A 20,056-nucleotide genomic window follows, 5' to 3' on the forward strand; every position below is an offset into this window, starting at 1 on the left:
ACTCTTGAATGACGAGTTAGTAGGATGGACAAGCAAAATTACAGGAGTTAAGAAATAGTCATAAACAGGTTTTAAATCATAATTTGGCTGCATACATCATAATAACATTTTGGTCAACAATGAGCACATTAAGATATATGCATGCAATATTCTTTTTGTGGAATGGACTTCAATTTAATAAATATAAATTTTGTTGTAAGTACTGAGTTGATTAAATTCCCCAAACAGGCCTTTGTCATCCATTCCAAAGTACTCATAATTCTCCATCATTATTATGGATTATGGACACTAACAATAGACTCGTATCAGTTTACAGATCTATAATCCTTAAGAGAGGAAATGGTTTTCTCATTATTTTCACTAATTATTGTAAATTAGCAATCACCATAGTAACCCACTGCATATCTTAGCAGTTTACCTGACACTTGAGCTGATTTGAGCTGGAATAAAATTGAAGAAATGCATTTTTACCAAACACTACCCACTGGTGAAGACTCAACCTACATTTTGAATGCAAGATTTAGAAAAATGTCACCTTGTACTCATGGGCTGAGTTATCAGATACAGTGCACGGTCATATTCATAGAAACTCCATGTAAGGTACAAGCCAGTAACATCTTCTCCTGGAAGACGTATCAATTCTGTTATTATTTTCATGCAAGAAATTATATAAAGTACATTTAGTCTTTTCTTTAATGGACACTAACAGCAGCCCTTTCATGATGTTGGTCCCCTTCCTTTGTCCATCCTTCCCCAAATTCTAAGGTGCTCCTGGGAGAGCCGAAGTGTTCTGCCCAAAGTCAGTACCCCATTCAGGATGCCAGTTACATGCCAGGAAGGCAATACCAGGGGTGAAGGTGAGGTTGAGAAGAGAGTCCTCACTATGTTGTCTAGGCTGGCCTCCAACCTGTGATCTCCCTGCCTCCGCCTCCCAAATTGCTGGGATTACAGCATGCATCATCACACCCAGCTTGGAATTTTTTTAAAGTACAGTGTATTATTTGGTCTCAACTGCCAGCTTTGGGAGGGATACATTTTCTTATTTTAGGTTTTCTAGCCTATGAGTTAGCTATGAATCCCTGTCTCTCAACTACCAGGTGATATGGGCAGGCATTTCCCTAAAGACCCACACTAACATCCCCATTTTCTAATTCCCTTCTGGGTCTAGCCCTGGCCCTAGTGTTCTGTGAGCTCATCTCTGCTGCTGGCCAGTACTAACACACATGGCCCTGAGAGTGACCCTTTTCTTCTTATCTATGCCAAGAGTGTCATAGCATGAAACCCCCAGGTACGGCCAGCCTAAAGGTGCTGTCACCTTAGAAATTCAAGGAAGCCCAGTAGAGGTCTGGAGCAACCTCTCTACTCTCAGATGAACAGACGGTCCCCAGGTGAGCTATGCCATTCACTGGGGCCACACTAATTCCAGAAGAGCTATCCAATAACCTGCAATAGCTCTTCCAAGGGAGCAAGAGACCCCTTTTCACAAAGCTTGAATTTTGACCTTTTACTCCTTATTGAACTGCTAAACTCCTTAAATGCAGGCTTTCCACAAAGATTTTTAAGAGAAATATGACAAGTTGGGTGTGGTGCTACATGCCTGTAATCCCAGTTACTCGGTTACTCAGAAAGGTCAGAGTTTGAGGCTATGTCTATAATCCCAGCTACATGGAAAGCATAGGTAGGAGGATTACAGTTTTAGGCCCATGGGCAAAAATGTAGGAGACTCTATCCTAATTAAAACAAAACAAAACCAAACCTGATGGGCTGGGAATGTGGCTTAGTGGTAGAGTGCTTGCCTTGCATGCATGAAGCCCTGGGTTAATTCTCAGTACTACATAAACAGTAAAAGGCAGAAGTGTCTCTGTGGCTCAAGAGGTAGAGTGCTAGCCTTGAGCAAAAGAAAGAAAGAAGCTCAAGGGTAGTGCCCCAGGACTGGCAAACATACACTCACAAAGCAAACAACAACAACAAAAAAGGTTAAATCAAAAGTGCTAGTAGAGTAATAGAATGTTTTCCTAACACAAGGTCCTGAGTTCAAACCCCAATACTAGAAAAAAAAAAGAAGTATGGAAATGCTATGCCAATTTTTGAAAAATAAGAAAGAAGACAGGAATCCAGTTTCTGAACTTCCCTTATGTTTATATAACAGTTTTTATATCCTTCTGGCTCACTGTTGTGTCTGTGGGCCAGCTCTCTCAACCTTACCTGGAGGCTCCTTAGAAATGCAGAATCTCAGGCTCTTCCCCAAACAGTGTCCCAGATTGATGAGAGATTTGTACACACACCAGCTTTGTTACTCTCTCTTTGGCCACAAACTCAGTGATCTGCAGCAGTTACTATTTTATTCTGTTTCATCATGTTGCTTACGATAGTTACTATCTCTTATACTATTTACTCCTAACTGTAGCACAATTTATTTTATTTTTTAGCATACTAGGATTTGAATTCAAGACCTTGAGCTTGCTAGACAGACACTCTTCCCTCTGGGCCATGCTTCCAGTCTTGTTCTTTTGCTGGTTATTTTTGAAATAGGGTCTTACTTCCTGACCAGATGTGTACTTGGGCACAGTGTGCCTATAGTAGCTTCTCCATCATAGCTGAGCTGACAAGTATGTACCACCATGCCTTGGTTTTGAGCTTGTCTGTCCAGGCTTCCAATCTCAGCCTCCCAAGTGGCTAGGATTGTAGGTGTGAGCCACTAGTAGTACCTAGTTCCTTCCTTCCTTCCTCCCTCCCTCCCTCCCTCCCTCCCTCCCTCCCTCCCTCCCTCCCTCCCTTCCTTCCTCCCTCCCTCCCTCCCTTCCTTCCTTCCTTCATTCCTTCCTTCCTTTCTTCCTTCCTTTCCTACCCATCCTCCTTTCCTCCCTTCTTTCCTCCCTCTCTCCCTTCCCTTCCCCTTCCCTTCCATCCTCTTCGTTTCCCTTCCATCTTTATCAATTCTGCAGAATTTGATTTATTTATTCTTGCCAGTCCTGGGGCTTGAACTCAGGGCCTGGACACTATCCCTGAACTTCTTTTGCTCAAGGATAAAACTCTACCATTTGAGCCACAGCACCACTTCCAGCTTTTTCTGTTTATGTGGTACTGAGGAATTGAACCCAGGGCTTCATTCATGTTAGGCAATCACTGTACCATGAAGCCACATTCCCAGCCCAAGAATTTGATTTTTAAAGAGATTTTATTAGTATATAGTGGGTGTACATGGAAGGAGTTCATTGTTACACATACATACATACAATGTCTATATGGAAACGATCAAACTCATTCCTCCATCTCTTTCCCTTATTTCCCCTCATCCCTTCTTAAATTGGTTTCAACAGATTTCATTGTTCTATTTTCATACATGCATATAATGTACTTTGGCTATATTCACTCTCATTCACTCTTTCTATTGGCCCTCTTCCTCCCACTGATACCTGCCCCTCAACAGAGTTTGTTTTACTTTCCTATGATTCATTATTATTAAGAACAAAATTATTATTACAGCATATATTAATTGTACAAAGGAATTTCACCCAGGCAATTCACATGTGTATATATTATAATTTAGATTAGAAGAATGAGTAATATTGAAATATATGGTGTTGATTATAAAGGTAAGAATAAGGCAAGTCAAACTACTAAGCAATAATACTGTAAGGAAAATGGGAAAAGGGGGAACAGTAGATGAAGTATCTAGCACAATTCCTTTTACTCTATCATTTTTAAGACCCTCCTAATTCAATCCAGATGGAATGCATCTCTCTAAGAGCCTAGAATTTCACTAGAAAGATGCACAACGAGGTCATAGAAGCAGCCTCAGAAATGGATACTTCTAGTCACCAGAAGTGATACTCTGTTTGCTGGGGTTTTTTGTTTTTTTGTTTTTCATTTTCATTACTGAGAAAAAATTGCTCAAAAAGTGGCCAGATCCCTTCAAGGAAGAGATCTCAGATTTTTCTGAGCTAGACATTGTTGCCACACCAGATTGAGTGTACTGGGTGAAAAAGGATAGCTTGGAACTAGCTGGGCATGTTTTCAAGGCTATGATTGTGGACGAATGGCCCCCAGCTCCTGTTATCAGGCTGCACAGTTCTGTACAATATCCGGCACAGCTGTGGGCACTGGCAGCAGCCAGCCTAATGCTGGTGGCTTAATTGGGCTTTTTATCTTTACATTGGTCTGAGCACATCCAAAGCCCTCAGTGTGGCCTTCTACTAATTAGGTGACTAATTAAATAGTCAGAGCTTCCTTGCTGATTTCAGGGCTAACCCCCCGTGAACAGGTTGATGATTGTGTGTCCTGTCCCATGGGTCTCTACCATGTGATTTGAAGGGCATATCTTCTCCCAGTTGCCCCATTCACACCAGGGCAAAAGGCTCACTGTGTCAAGGATGCTGGCATGCACATGGCCATTTTCCAGGGCACCCAGGGGAGTCTGCAGCAACTTAAAGGCAGAGATTCAGGATGCAGGTCACATCTTGCCTTGTGTGGTGTGGGCATGGTCAGGGAACTGAGGCAGAGGCAGGTCTGGAGGCTGGGGTGGGAGTAGGACTAACATGTCCACCTGGGGGCAGAATGACTTGACATTCTTACATCAGAAAATAAGGATCTGAGCTCATGCCAGTAATCCTAGCTACTCAGGTGGCTGAGATCCAGCCCAGACAAGAAGGTCTGTGAGACAATTAATTAACCACCAAAAGGCCAGAAGTGGAGGTGTGGAAAGCTAGCCTTGTGCCCAGGTATAGAATTTGAGCCCTAGATCTGGCACAAAAGAAAAGGGAGAGAGGGGGGGGAGGGAGGGAGGGAGGGAGAGGGAGAGGGAGAGGGAGAGGGGAGAGAGAGGGAGAGAGAGGGAGGGAGGGAGGGAAGGAGGGGAGAAAGAGAGGGAGGGGGGAGGGGGAGGGAGAGAGGGAGAGAGGGGGAGGGAGAGGGGGAGGGAGAGGGGGAGGGAGGAAAAAGAAAGAGAGAAAAAGGAAAGAAAAAAGAGAGGAAAAAGAAAAAGGGAAGGAAGGAAGGAAGGAGGGAAGGGGAAGGAAGACAGAAAGAAAGGGAAGAAAGAAAGAAAGAGAGGGAGGAAGGAAGGAAGGAAGGAAGGAAGGAAGGAAGGAAGGAAGGAAGGAAGGAAGGAAGGAAGGAAGGAAGGGGATAGGAAAGGAAAATTAGGATCCACAACATCCTGACTTCTGGCTTGTGCCTCTAACTATGGTCAGAGACAGCCCCTTACCAGAGAGAGGCAGGAGAATTATTTGCAGGAGATACACCCAGATGATGGACCCCCACATTCTCTACTAGACCACCCTTCTTGTTTCTTAGTTTTTTCTCTTCTTTCTCATCAATATTCTTATAGTTGCTCTTTGCCAAAGTATATGGGCTTAGGCAAAGCTGGTGGAAAAGTGAGGCTGAGAAAAAGACCACACTTTTGTGGCATTCTTGAACCTTCAAGGACGTCTCCATGTGTCCTATGCCTCCAGAAAACATTGCTAGAAATTTTTTTTTAAAAGAGATGGAATTGGGGGAAAGGTGAGTGTCTACATTCCAGGTAGGAGCTAAGTTGGGGATACAGTGTCTTTTCAAGGTGGAGATGCTGTTTCCTCTAAAGACTTGTGGTGAACCAGAGGTGTTTCCAGCCACACCTGAACCTGACTCCTTGTGAGACAGTCCCTTGGAGTTTGGTGGAACTTCCACCTTTGCTTTATCACCTAGAGGAGCAAGCACACAGCCCCACTTTCTGTAATGTTTCTATTTTGCCTCCAGAGAAAACTGAAGTGGTGAACCTCTCTATTATCTGTACAATGCAAGCTGAAAGATATCTCGATCCCTGATGGACCTTTCTGTTTGTGAGGACCACATCTGGATGTTTCCAGGGGTTCTGGCTGAAGGTCCTTGTTCATGGGCTACAAATGTGTGTTCCTTGGGCCTTTCCCTCATGTCTGTTGCTTTGCAAACCTTTGTTTTGATATATCCAGGGATCTTTATCTTGCTTCTAATCTCATTTATCATGTAAATCTTAGCTCTGAATGTTCTTTCACTCTGTGAAAAAGTTCTACTGTGTTTAAACAAAAAAAGCCCAAGACAAAAATTTCAGTCTTCTCTCATGTCTCTCAAATATTTAATGGGATCAGTCTTCCTTCATAGAAACAAGAAAGCCAGCCTTTGCTTCTTGAGTCCCTTAAGCCCCTGGCTCTCTTGGTCTTCTGCCTGTAGAACAGGGCTTCTCAAAGTGTCATCCCTACACCACTAGCACCAGCATCATCTAGGAACTGGTTAGAAATATGAATTCTCAGGTTCTGCCCCAGACCTACTGCATCAGAAGCTCTGGAATAGACCTAGTGCCCTGAGTTTTTACTGAGTTTTTAATGGCATGAGAGCAATGCTATCTTAGTTCTGCCAGCTCCATCCTACCAATCTTATGTTTGGCCTCATTCCCCAAAAGACAAAGGATACCACAGACTTCTGCTGTATACCTTTCCTCTCAGCTGTAAATCCACCAGTTACATTTCTCTTTTCCCTGCAGAGGGAGGATTGCATCTATAACATCCATCCATTGAGTTCTTTATCTTGTTGCACTGAGGAAATAATGAGTGTCAAACTGTTCCCCATACTTCCCCCCTCTCCACCCTGCCCCCATCATGGGGGAAAGGATTTGACGTTGGGTAGAAACTTGGAGAAGAGGTACAGAAAGAGCCTGGCTTGAAACTACAGATATAGAGGACCTTATAGTAAAAGTATAGCTAGTTAGTGATTTCCAGTTATTGTAACAAAATAATTGAGAAAAGTAATGAAAAGAGCTGAAAGGTGTATTTTAGCTCAGCTTCAAAAATTTAAGTCCATGATCTCTTGGACCTATTGCTTTAAGCCTATGGTGGGGCAGAGTGTCATGGATGAAGCAAAGCTGCTTACATCATGCTGGCCTGTAAGAAGAGAGAGAGGGGAAGGGGCTGGGCTGACCCCTATCACCCCTGACTTCCTTCATTGCCCCCCACCTAATGATGCTTCCATCTTCCAGTGTGCCACTAGTTAGAGACCAAGTCTTTAGCTTAGGGGGCCTTCTGGAAGCATTCAAAATCTGAACAATAACAACGATCATCTTCTCTGAAGAGTGGGAGTTCTATGAGCTACACTGGAGACCCAGGCCTGCCATATATTGACTACACAGACCTGGAGACAATGTCGATTTCTAACTATAGTCCTTTGAAGATAACTCCATTCTAAGAAATAATCTAGTATTACCACCATAGTAAAGAATTTGGGCTTGGGGAAAAGAAAACTCCAACACTGAATTTCACCTCTTATGTGGTGAACCACAATACTGTGAGTCACCTCCCTAGACATTAGGGTTAATGTAAGTAGTCCCTCTATAAACAACAGCCTGAGAAACTTCCAGACTATAATTCTGTTCCTATGAGCCACTTAGATGGGGCTGGAGAGGGTCATAGAAATAAGTTACTGGAACCCCTACTATTGGGTTGGAGGGGGGGGCAATCCCAGGAGTGTGGAATTCATTTTATTCTGTTTTGCCAAGGCTCTCAAATTTTATTCCTGTTTTTTTTAGATTGGCATTTCATCTTTTATTGTGGTACTAAGATTTGAACTCAGGGTCTCATACTTACAATGCAGCTGCTCTATCACTTGAGCCACCTCACAGCCCCTCGGATTGGCATTTCAAATATGACACTCATTTGTTTTTCAGTAAGGTTGTATGTGTTACTTTTTTAAGCGTAGCTTTTCTTTAGAGATCCAGAATCACTAGATCATTCCCATAGACCTTTACCTGGCCTTAGTGGCCTATCCTCACCAAATCCCTGAAGACCACAAAGAGCAGTGATCCAGGTCACTCCAAGAAGAAGTGGAACCCTTAGGGTGAAGTTCAGTGTTGATTTGAGATCCCTTAACCCAGAGAATAAGCCTGGATTCAGGGCAGGCTTAAGACACCTGCTCCTTGTCTGCTTTTTCCAGATTATATCCTAGTTCCTACATGAACTGATGATAACAAGGAACTCTGACTCACCACCTGGTAGAGCCAGGCAAGATGGCACCCAAGAGAAGAGAGAAAGTAGAAGGGTCCTGGAGAGAGCTTTTAACCTCTATCTCACCCCCATGAACTCTCACCCTCCACTAAGTGTGCTCAGAATCCTCTCCCTACTTTTCTTCCATCTGCTCCTGAAGATCAGAGCGTGCCATTACTGACAGCTTTGTGACCATGAACGCAGCCGCAATGGTATTTTTAATAGGCAGAGCAAAAAAGTGAAATAAGTAGGTGGAGATTTATCAAGCAGACTCTTTTGTGGTTTAAACAGAGGAAAAGAGTGTCAGAGGAAAGTTACAATTTTTTTTCATAGAACACAGGGAGATTCTCTTGATCTATCCTATTTTTATCATTCGAATAGATATTTGGGCCTTTTTTTGTTATTTTTATTATCTTCAAGTAGTTTTACAGAGAGGTTTCAATACAACATGTCATTTTATAAGTGCAATACATCTTGAAGAATGTAAATAGTTTGTTTAGGTTTCCCTGGCTCTGTATTTTTCTTTTAATAGTGAAAACTGACAGGAACTCCCAACTTTTAACTCCCTGTTTATATACAGCATTTTAACATTAATTGTGCAACATTGTACGTCGTTAAGACTGGTGTAATTCTGAGTTATTCCTTGATTAGTAAAATATCCAGTCAGATTAAATATCAACCTTGATATTTGGAAAATATTTTTTGACTGTTTTGAACAATTCAGAAAGTATAGATCTTAATAGATTAAATTGTAAGTTTTAGATCAATTGTAAGGTAACTGACTTCTTTGTACATTATTCAAATAGAAGTAGTAATGAAAGAAGTTAATTAATTAAATGGCATGCTTTGACTGCCTTTGCCATGCCAAAAATAATCAGCAAAAAATATAAAAATAATGAGTGATTGCCTAGCACATTGACAAATTTCTACTGCCAAGAAAGACAAGCAACTGAAAAAGTTCTTTGCTTCTTTGTGTGTGTGTATGTGTGTGAGTGTGAGTGTGTGTTTGTATGTGTGTGTGTTCACAATAAATTGGCAATGTGACCCTCTTTCTTTGAAGGATAAGGATGTTTAGACCTAATTTTGTAGCTGTCCTCCTGAAACATGGAATGAAACACAATACCTTTTACTTATTTCCCTGGATACTCTAATCCCTCCCTGCTTTACAAGTATCTTTGAGCTGTTCCTCCCTGTGTATCCACAGCAACACGAAATCCCCACTGGAATTATTTGCTGCTAAAATGCAGGTGTACTTGTTTAATGTTTCATTGGCTTGAGCACTTAACTTGAACTTTTTTTTCCCTGCAATATGGTGACCTTTGATTTTGGAGCAGAGGGCTTACAATGATGTTAGATACTGTTTTATATACATTAAGCTAACACCATTAGATCTGAGAGTTGTGTTTTATTGGGGCTGTAATTTGTGCTATTTCATGAGGTGCTTACTCAAAGCCAGGGTGTACCCTGTGACCTGCTGTTCCATCTGCAGGAACTTTTTGAATATGCATAAGCAACTAAATGTAAAATCTTAAAAACATTTCATCTCCAGATTTTATCCTTGGAAGTGCTAGCTCTATTTGAATGATACAGTATAAACTTTATGATTTTTTTAGAGGAGTACACTTTAGATAAAGAGAGATTTAAGAAATCAGATATTCAGATGTTGCTATGTCAGATTAGAGAGAACTATCATAATGCAAATAACAAGACTAGAGGAAAAAATGAAAATGTTCACAATGAAAATGTTCATCATATTTTTATATAAAGGCAGGAAAGGATGGCGAACCCTCAGTGAATGATGAGAAGGTTGATGCTATCAAGAAAGATAGATTAGATTAACCCTTCACTAAAGAGAATGTTATATAGATGTTAGAGAATGATGAACTTGGGCTTAATATCTTGGTAGTGAAAATAGCATCTGTTAAAAACATACTACACAGCAGGCAATATTCTAAATATCCTACAGGTTCTATTTTATCTTTGCAGCTTGCCTACCAAGCATTATATTCTGTACAGCATTTTTATAATAAAATAAAATTTTAAAAAATAAAAACTTCTGAAAAAAAGCATATTCTATTCCCATTTTGTGAGTGAAGAAACTGAGCCACAGCAAGGTTAAATAACCTGCTCAAGGTCAAAACTGCTAGAAAGTACGAAAGTGCTAGGCATCCAGCTAAGGCAGTTTGAGTCCCAAGCCCATGACCTTAAACACTTCGCTCTGCTACTGCTAAAGTAGTGAGCAAAGATGAGAATTTCAAAGCCAAAGCCCACTGAGATAGGATCTAATTTGAAAAGAGGTTTCCGATAACTCGTGGAAGAGGCCCTAAAGAGTCTTATACTAGGGAGTCTTGTACCCTAAGACTGTATCTCTAGGTAAGATAATGAACTATAGAACTGTATCATTCAAAAGATAGATCTAAGTCAGAATGACTGGACACAGTAACCAGTGAGGGGAGGGGAAAGAATCACAGGCATCTAAGATAGGCTTCCAAATTCCTGACTTGAGACACAGTTGTTCATGGCTTTGACAGGGACCAAAAGAACGGATTGAGGATAGAGAGCTCTATTTGGACAAAATTTCAATCTATAGTGCCATGCACACTAGTTTTGACACATACTGAATTAGGGATGGTCTTGAAGCATTTAGAAATTAAATTTATAGCTCAGAAGAAGCACTATTGGATGGTAGAGTCGATTATAGATAATACATAAAATGAGGTCATGGTGGTAGATTATATCACCCACGCAAATGAGCATAAAGCCTAAGCCTGGAAAGGTTGATAAGAAATACATGGACAAAATCCCTCTTAACTCAAAAAAGTACTGGTGTCTTTTGGACCTGACAAGAGTGAGGTCATATCTTGACCGCAATGATGCTTATTCAGCAAGCTAAAGTGTCCTTAAATGACACATGACAGTACTATGCTCAACTGTCATTAAGTGAACTTTTGGGAGAAACACCTAATTAAAAGCTCATGCTGATGTACCGCATATCATTAATATTATAGCAGAATGTATTGTGGGAATAAGCATGTACAACTAGAAAATTGTCACCTGCCACTCAGAACTGTCCATCACAAAAGACCCTCTCCTGAATTTTTATCAGCCTTAATTTTTCTCAGGTATCTACTTTAACTTCAGTGAACCTGTGCTTCTCTCACCGATCCTATGTCATCTTCTCAGTTCTTAGTTTAAGAAATGAAGAACCTAAGACAACACTTACTCAGGAACCTGACCCAATAACAGCTTTGTCTGTTATTTACTTCTGGTAATGTAAGCAGAAATGTCAGGTGGGATTTTCAGAAGGCTTGTTAACAGTTGCTGTTAAATAAAACTTGTAAGAGACCATCGATTTGGACTGGCCTCCTGCACTGGCCCAATTGCCTAAACTAATAAGGAGATTAAGCATAGTAACTAAACTTTGGTTGGGTTCATGACCTGTAGTGACATTGTTTTCTGTCTCCTATCCATTTTTCTTTTACTTTTTTTTTTTAACCTCAAGGCCTCATACTTGCTGCTGCTTGAGTCATGCCATACAATCCTTTTTATAAATTTTAGTTCAGTTTTCAGATAAGGCCTGTGATCCTCCCATCTCTATGTCTCACATAATTGGGTCTATAGGCATGCACCACTGTACTCAGCTTAACATTCATTTTTCTATAAATGCTATCTGATTGTTCTCAGAATCTGCTCTGGTTCTGACTGCTGCCCAAATGTCAAATCATTTTGGGGGGGGGGTTGCTTTATATAAATTCTATTTGATGTAATTGGTTTAAGGATATTCTCCTTTTAAATGCTAAGTGTTAAATGGATGTGATGGATGGAGGTGCAGGAGCTCCCTTGGCCCTGAGGTGACCTTGAGAATGGAAACTATACATGGAGAAACAGACAAGGCCATGCCCCTGAGGACTCCATAGATCCACATTTCAGCACTAGACTGGTTTATTAAATGTCATTGTAAGAGACATCTTCTGGTATAGGAGTTGAGGGAAGACAGATGACAGACTTGAAGAGGAGGCATGTTTAATGGGAGACATCTCTTCTCAATCAAGGAGTGGCTGAATGCACATCTAGGCGAAGGGAGGGAAGTGGAGGGAACCTGGTGGCTGCTCTGTGCCTTATTTTTGGTGTGACCTGCTCTGTCGTGAATGAGGAAGGTTGATGAGAGAAAATGGAAGGTTACAGCGGAGAACTGAAGATTGGACAAGGACCACAACAGCCACAATGACGATGATAAATGGAATTTGACTTGGGCTGAAGAAAAGAAGTGAGAAGCTGATTAAAAAATTAAAACTCAGAAAAACCTTCTCCCCTCAATATAACTTTTGTATTGTATCACCATTGTGCTGTTTTTAAAAAAAAAAAACCCTACTCTTTCTTTTGGGAAAATCTTTAATGGTACAGTAGCATAATTCAGGATAATATAGTATGGTAATTTGGCAATTTACCACTCATTTGATCTATGTTGTTAGACAGGTCAAATTATTCAGTTTTGTAGTAAAAGATATAGCTGCATAATTATTAAATCCCATTATATTATATAATTACTAGTACAATATACATTGCATTTTGATCACTTGGGCTCCCCAGCTAGGGTAAATTTTAACTGCCCGTGACTACAAACACATTATTTTTATTTGTGTTTTCCATTAGGTGGTAATGAACCCAGAACCTGTCTTTGGTGTGTGCTTGCAGACTGGCAGCCATAGATAGCCAGGGTTAATTGTGACCTTTCTGCTATCTAAAGATACTCAAAATTTTTGTTCTTATTATTAAAGTGTTTGGTTTTTTTTATACTTCATACAGATATTCATTCTTAAATGATACTCGTCCTTAGAGAATTTAGAGAAAAACCTTTCATAATATTTAGCTATTTTTTAAATGTCAGGTACAGTTGAGTTTATTGCTGTCACCAAAGTCTCCTATTTTTAGTGCTATTTAACAGATAGTCAGTAAATTGATAACATTTCCACTGTTGGAAGATTTCCAATCTCCTCTTGGGAATGGAGGGCAGGTGTTTTCCTCTGACTTGTTTTTTTTTTGGTATTTGTTGATTGAAAAGGGATATGTGAACTAAAAAATATTTTAGGGGGATTATATATGTATCCATATATATATATATAGATAGATAGATAGATAGATAGATAGATAGATAGATAGATAGATAGATATATCCATAAAATTTTGTTGACTTTAAGCAGAGTGACATTTTTCATAAGCAGGAGTATTTTAAATACAAAAGGGCAAATACACTGTGAATCTTAGGCACATAAGTTCTTGGAAGCCCCCACTTCTAGAGTACTGGGCACACCACAGAAAATGACATTCAGGATTGGTTACAGAGCCTAGTATGGGTCAGTGGGGAAGAGGGCATGAACTTCATTGCTGGATCCTGCTGGAGATGAGCTTCGTGACTTTAAGCAAATTACTTACCAGTCCTATATTGGATTTTCTTACACATGAAATATAGATAGCCACCCACCCCACCATTGTCCTCGGTATAAATCACCTTGAAGATTGAGCTCTATGATAAGGTCTGTGAATGTATCCCAGGCCCTGATACAAATGTAAGGCAATTTGGGTCTTAAAAGAAATCTTTGCCAGACCCTAGTGGCTCATGCCTGTCTGTAATCCTAGCTACTCATGAGGCTGAGATCTGAGGATCACAATTCAAAACTAGCCCAGGAGAGAAAGTCCACGAGGCTTGTGTCTTCAATTAACCACCAGAAAACTGGAAGTAGCGCTATGGCTCAGAGTGGTAGATTGCTAGCCTTGAGCGAAAAAGCTCAGGGATGGCACTCAGGCCCTGAGTTCAAGTCCTATGACCAACTGAAAAAAAAATTTCTAGAATTTTCTAGGTGAGACAGTGTATCCTGATTTAAACAATGATATAAAGCTAGTATTGACTAGTAGGATCTTTGAAGTCTACAGGACAGAGCCATAGGCCCTCCCTAATCTCATATTCTGCATCCACATTTTCAACCAATCCTGTCAGAAAATATTTGCAAGGAAAAATTTCTGCTATAATGAATATGTACAGACTCATCTTCTTGTCCTTACCCACTAAACAGTAGAGTATAACATCTATATACTAGTTCTAAGTAACCTAGAGATAATTGAATGTATACAGGAGGGTGTGTGGGCATAATAAGTAAATATTACAGTATTTATATAAGAGATTTGAGCATCTACTCAATTTTGGTATCTTCTTGGGAATCCTGGAATTCATCCCCCTCCAAGGGACCAGTTATAGGCAAAGATTAGGTAAGAGGACATTAAAGCTAGATAGTAGCCTTGTATGGCCTTGGATAAGTCATTGTGGTTCAGTTGTACCTAATAAAACAGGAATAATAATATCACAGACTTCGTGTTGCTATGAGAACCAATGGGGAAAATAACAGGTGTAAAGTATATGGTTATAAGCCCTCAGCAGAGTTTAGCTGTGGTGGTTATAATTTCACTTGCTTGCTTTTCTTTTATGATTTGAACTCAGGGCCTCCTACTTGCCAAGCAAGTAGTCCATCATTTGACTACATACCCCCACCCTTTGTGCCTGATTTTTTCAAATAAGGCCTCTTTTGTCCGATGTTGACCAAGACTTTACTCCCCCTATTTACACTTGCTGTGTGTGGTGAGGATGACAGGAGTGCACCACTGCATCCAGCTTTTTGCTGGAAGAGATGGGTCTCACCAACTGTAAGATCCTCCTGATCTCCTCCTCCTGAGTAGCTAGGATTATAGACAGGAGCCACTGCCCCTAACCTCCAGTTTCTTATAAGTAACCTGACATTCAAACTTTGCATTTATTTATACCAAGTTGACCTCCTTCTTCCCAGTTTGGAGGTTTTATTTTGTTTTGAGAATAAAATGTTAAAAAAGAGTAAATTATGTCCTACCATTTCACAGAAACTAGCTTTTGAATTTTTTGCAATTAACTCTGATATCTTCCTTTTTTTTTTCATTAAGTGATTGTAATTGAAGGTTTGTGTAAAAAGAATTGCTACCATCAAAGAAATGTTTAACAGTTGCGATGCATGAAATACACTTAAATTGAATTATAGTACATTTTATTGAATTATGGTTAATATCTTTGTTCTTTTCCCTTTTTTTTTTCTCCTCAGCTCTCACTTGAAGTTTAATAATCTCACCCTGATTTCAACTCATGGACTCCCAGGGAAAAAACCATACAGTGAAGAAAGGAAATTTTTAGCAAGCGAGTATGAATACTTCATTCTGAAGCCTATGTGTCCTAATTTGTATACATTGTTTTTATGCTAAATAATAAGATTCAGTCAGGAAATAGAAGGGCAAGGGACAAGAAGGCTTTTCTCCTAGAGTCCAGGAATTATTAGGAATTCAAACTCAGCATGTGAGTGGCCCAGAGTGGCAGCACTAGGCCACCATTGGTATTTGCAGGAAGACAGCTGCCTTATTCCCACAACAGAGCCTGTGACCCAGCCATCCCTGTTTTGAGTTCTGAATGAGACTACAAGGTAGTGTAGCTTAGTAACATCACTGGTGATGGTACATCACACACACACACATACACACCAGTTTGTAACCACAGATTCACCAGGCAAGCTCACTGTTCGAGTCCAGAACCAGTCCAGGAAAGTTTTATTGTTTTTATCCCAATAGACTTACTAGTTAACAACATCAATCTTTTTTTTTTTTTTTTTTTTTTTTGTCGGTCATGGGGCTTGAACTCTGGGCCTGGGCGTTGTCCCTGAGCTCTTCAGCTCAAGGTGAGTGCTCTGCTGCTTGAGCCACAGCACCACTTCTGATTTTCTAGTGGTTTATTGGAGATAAGAGTCTCACAGTTTCCTGCCTGGCCTGGCTTTGAACCATAATCCTCAGATCTCAGCCTCCTGAGTAGCTAGGATTACAGGTGTGAGCCACCAGCGCCCGGCTGACAACATCAATCATATAGATCCTATTTCATTATCACACCACTTCCATTCATTTTAATTCTTGGTAGCAAAAAATTGGTACAGAAGTAGGAAGTTTCTTGCTTCTGGAAATCATCTCCCAGCATTTCAAATAAAGATAGATGAAACTGTTCTCTCCTGGGATGGGAAAAGGATATCACACCAGAATTCTTGATGAAGACATCCTCTTTCCCCTGTGCAAAGGACTTGCTTTGCCTTCTACAGCCTCCTTGCCAGTAAAACCAAGCCCAGGTGTGTTGCTGTTGTTGTTGTCATTGTTGTCTGCAATGTAAGAGATGGAACACAGGGCCTCCCTTGAATGTGTACTGCTACTGAGCTGCATCGCCAGTGCCCACTTTTATCAGGCTTGTTTTCTAGAAGAATGACATGAGGAACAGTGAAGTACAAGGACATGAGATCTGAACCAAGAGAATGCTGCTCCCTCCAAGTCCTGCCTTTACCTCCCACCATCTAGACAATGAAGTTCATTTCTCTGAGCTTTGATTTTCTTGATTGTTAAAGAGTATGCTAAGCCAAGCTTGCTCGATTTTTGGTGTTGTTGATGGTGTTGTTGATGTTGTTGTTCAAATCAAAGCAACTTCAAATCCTGACACATGGATACTACTACCTTCCTTCATGTTTCCCTCTTTCTGAATTACATGATTCCCAGGAAGTGCTGGTGTGTTGGCATCTTAAAAGGAATTTCACTCAGTCGGCTTAGTAAAAATTTCTGTCTGTCCCCTTGTTGGATGAGGAGAGGGCAATGTAAAGGGCTTTCTGTGAGTATGACACCACAGAGATAGACCTAATGTTTGATGGGAGTCATCTGCCATCCTTGCTTCTATTCTTTCCTCTCTGCAGTCTCAACATGGTCACCACAGCAACACAGCAGAACTGTGACTCAGATCATCAACTCCTTACTGCCCAGAACTGCACTGTCCAAAGCAGTAGTTAAAGCCACATGGGACTACTTAATTTAAATTAATTACAGTTAAATGAGATGAAAAATTCAGCTCAGTCACATTAGCCATATTTCAAGTGCTTAAATAGCCGCATATGGCCAGTGGCTACTGTACAAGCTCAGTTCCAGAGCATTTTCATCACCACAGAATGTTCTAGAATGTTCTGAGCTAAAGTCTGTCCTTTTCTATTCCTTGATTTCCTCTTTTACTATCTTTTGCTCATCTCTAGCCACATCAGTAACCCCAATGTTCACTAAACAGAACAAGCAAGTACTTATATTAGGGGTCCTGGCTTTTTTCCCTCTTAATAGACTGTCATTTTTTCCATGAGGCCTACCCAGACTCCCAGATTACCCTATTCATTTGTGAACAACACTCTTAACACACTTGGCTCTATTTTTTTTCTTGCTTCTGAAAGTCTTCTAAACATTTTGGAAATTGCCATTTGAAACTGTGTTTACTCTATACACTCCAAATCCTTCCATTTTATTGTAAACTCTTCAGGCAGGAATTTTGTCCATTGATATGTTCACAGTATTGAGCCCATAGCAGACATTTAATAATGCAGAATACATGAAAGTTACCTTCAAAGAAACTGCAAAAAACCATCTCTATCAACTAGGGGACACATCAAACCCAGCCAGATCTATCTGCCTGGATAACCTCCTGTCACCTTAATTCTTAGAAACCACAGATTGGGTTATGAACAGGATGTTCTTTTCTTAAATTTCTTGTGCCCTAATAAAGGAAATTGTCTCTGGTCACAGAGTTTAAAAATAATAAGTGAAAATGACATCCATGGATTTACTAATTTAAATTCCTCATCCTAAACACTAATTTTGAACTTGTTCTTAACCAGTGTTTTGCTTCATTATTATTGTTATTATTTTTAATAGCCTTTTTTGCTCCCCCCATCTCTGATGGTGCTGAGGATATGCCTGGGATCAGCTGAAAGGAAGGTGCCTGCAGGGAGAGAAACGGGAAGCAGGAGAAAGCCACTAATTGGACAATCATCCCCGAATAATTGAAAGCTAATTGCAGTGGTCCTTCTTCTGAGAGTGTCATAACTAATCCTTTCTGAAAAACCTCTAAGTTTCTTGCTAGTTCTGAAGGGTCTGATTCCATGAGGTGCAGGTCTTATCCTTGCTCCCCCAATCTGGCTTCCAGTTGGCCCTTCTCACCATGAGGTTCAGGGCCCATTACATCCTTGAAGAAGCAGGCCATACCTCATGCATGCCCTCTGAAATTTCCCCAGTCTACTTTTATTATCTCATTATCTGTCCAGATTGTCCCATGAAGACAACTTTTCACTTTGGTTCTTTTTTTCTACTTCTAGGGATCAAACTCAGAGTCTCAGGCACTCTACCACTGAGCTACATTACTAGTTCCCTTTCCTGTTAAGCTTGCTTGGGAAACATGAAATTTCATTGATGGACTCTTTGTTGGTCCTTCTCTCTTCTCCAGAGAATCCTGGTAGAGGTTTGTCTCTGCATCACCCATCAGTGAGATAGTCCTGACTGTGTTAGAATTTTAGTACTTATTAACTCTGCTTCAGAAATAATTTGAGGGACATATCCCAGCGGTCTCTGATAGATAGATTCACTCACTTGGGAAATTGAAGACAGTTCAGATGGATAGTAACATCTAGAAAGAACAGCCTCCACTTACCCTGTGGCATTTTAAACAGAGAAATGTCAATGTAGAAACAGATCATGAAATGACCTGCCCATGCTCTTCCACACTGCCTTTGGTATGTGAGTAAAGGTTCCTAAAAATCAGTTCCCATTGGACACAATTTCACATTGTAACTCTGAAATGTACATTATGACATTATCAATTATTCTAACACTAATCTACTACTGTCATTGAAAATAGCATTGTCTTAGCCTTCCACAAATTTTCCTGGACATCTTGTATCTCTCTCAGTGATTTCTTCTGCCACTAATCCCTATGCACTAACTATATTTAATTTTTCCTCATCTTGGGCAGCTTATAGTAGGGACTGTATAACAAATAAGGATCATCCTTTGTGTGTCTCTCATGAATGTTGGCATCAGTGAAGTTACCTGTATTCTTGTAAAGCTATCAAAATGGTTTTTAAAGAAAATCTCATCTCACTATCCATTACTGGGCTGTGAAAGACCAGACCCTGTTTTTTTTTTTATTAAGGAGAAATTTTCTTGTTTTTAAGTGTTGTTTCATGGAGAGATACAAAGCCCAGAGCTCCCATTTCTTTCACAGGTTCTGTAACAGAGTCTAATGTGCATCCATTACTAGAATTCTCTTTGTGTGGTGAGACTAGACTTGTATGTGGATCAAAAAGGAAAAAATGTCCTCCCATTACTCCTTCAGAATTCTGTTTGCCTCCAAAGAGAGTAAACAGGATTATGTATCATTAATATCATTTAGAATAATACCCTCCGCATATGCATCCCACTTGACAAAACAGCGTCTCCTATATTCTCATGTCCATTCCTTACAATGGTGGAGACATGTAAGGTGGGCTCATTATCCTGTGGGTGAGAGGCCAGGAAATTGGGTTATGCAGGGTTCCTGGGGTCCAGGCTCATTGACAAAAGATATAGACCCTGTCATAATCCATGCAGCCTAAACTTAAATGAAATGGTACTCTGTGTCCAATCATCTTAGACTCTTCAGACCAAAATCATAAAATATCCTTTCTACAAGGCCAAATCTTTCAGAAAATTCTGCAAATAACCCTTGGAGACCTTAAACAGACCCTAAGCCACAGGAACCAATTCCTGTCATAACATAGTCGAGAGCTCAAACTCAAGAGAAGCCTGAAAATGAAGGCCCATGCAGCTACCAGTATCCTCAAACCTAGAACTCATCTCTAACCTGGGCCAGCTATATATATACAAATACCTGTTCCCTACAAATCACCTCTGTGCAGAGTAACCCCAAGTCTCCAGGGATTGTACTTGCTGTAAAATTAATTCCCTCATTGACACCTTCTTAAAGTATGTGTGTTGTTATGACACAAAACCACACACTAATTCTAAGGATGGGTCATTTATGGGAATGTATTAGCAAACAGGAAGAGTTCTCAATATTATAGGTCTGGGTCCCCTGCCTTTAGGAGTGTTCCACAGTGTCACCTTCTTCATTCCTTTTGAGTCTATGGCCAGAAGGACAATTTAACAGCTAAAGTGTATTT

At 40.3% G+C, this 20,056-nt stretch overlaps 1 protein-coding gene across 1 annotated transcript in view; it reads left to right on the plus strand.

Moving 5' to 3' along the window:
* Positions 1-20,056, plus strand: part of Cfap61 (cilia and flagella associated protein 61) — a 237,419-nt gene that overhangs the window by 129,529 nt on the left and 87,834 nt on the right. The window contains exon 18 of the mRNA XM_042666424.1: positions 15,110-15,205. Coding sequence (XP_042522358.1) covers positions 15,110-15,205 — 96 coding nt within the window. The remainder of the gene's footprint in view (positions 1-15,109; positions 15,206-20,056) is intronic.

The sequence above is a fragment of the Dipodomys spectabilis genome, unplaced genomic scaffold, assembly GCF_019054845.1.
Source record: "Dipodomys spectabilis isolate Male_0828 unplaced genomic scaffold, ASM1905484v1 ptg000365l, whole genome shotgun sequence".
NCBI lineage: Eukaryota > Metazoa > Chordata > Mammalia > Rodentia > Heteromyidae > Dipodomys > Dipodomys spectabilis.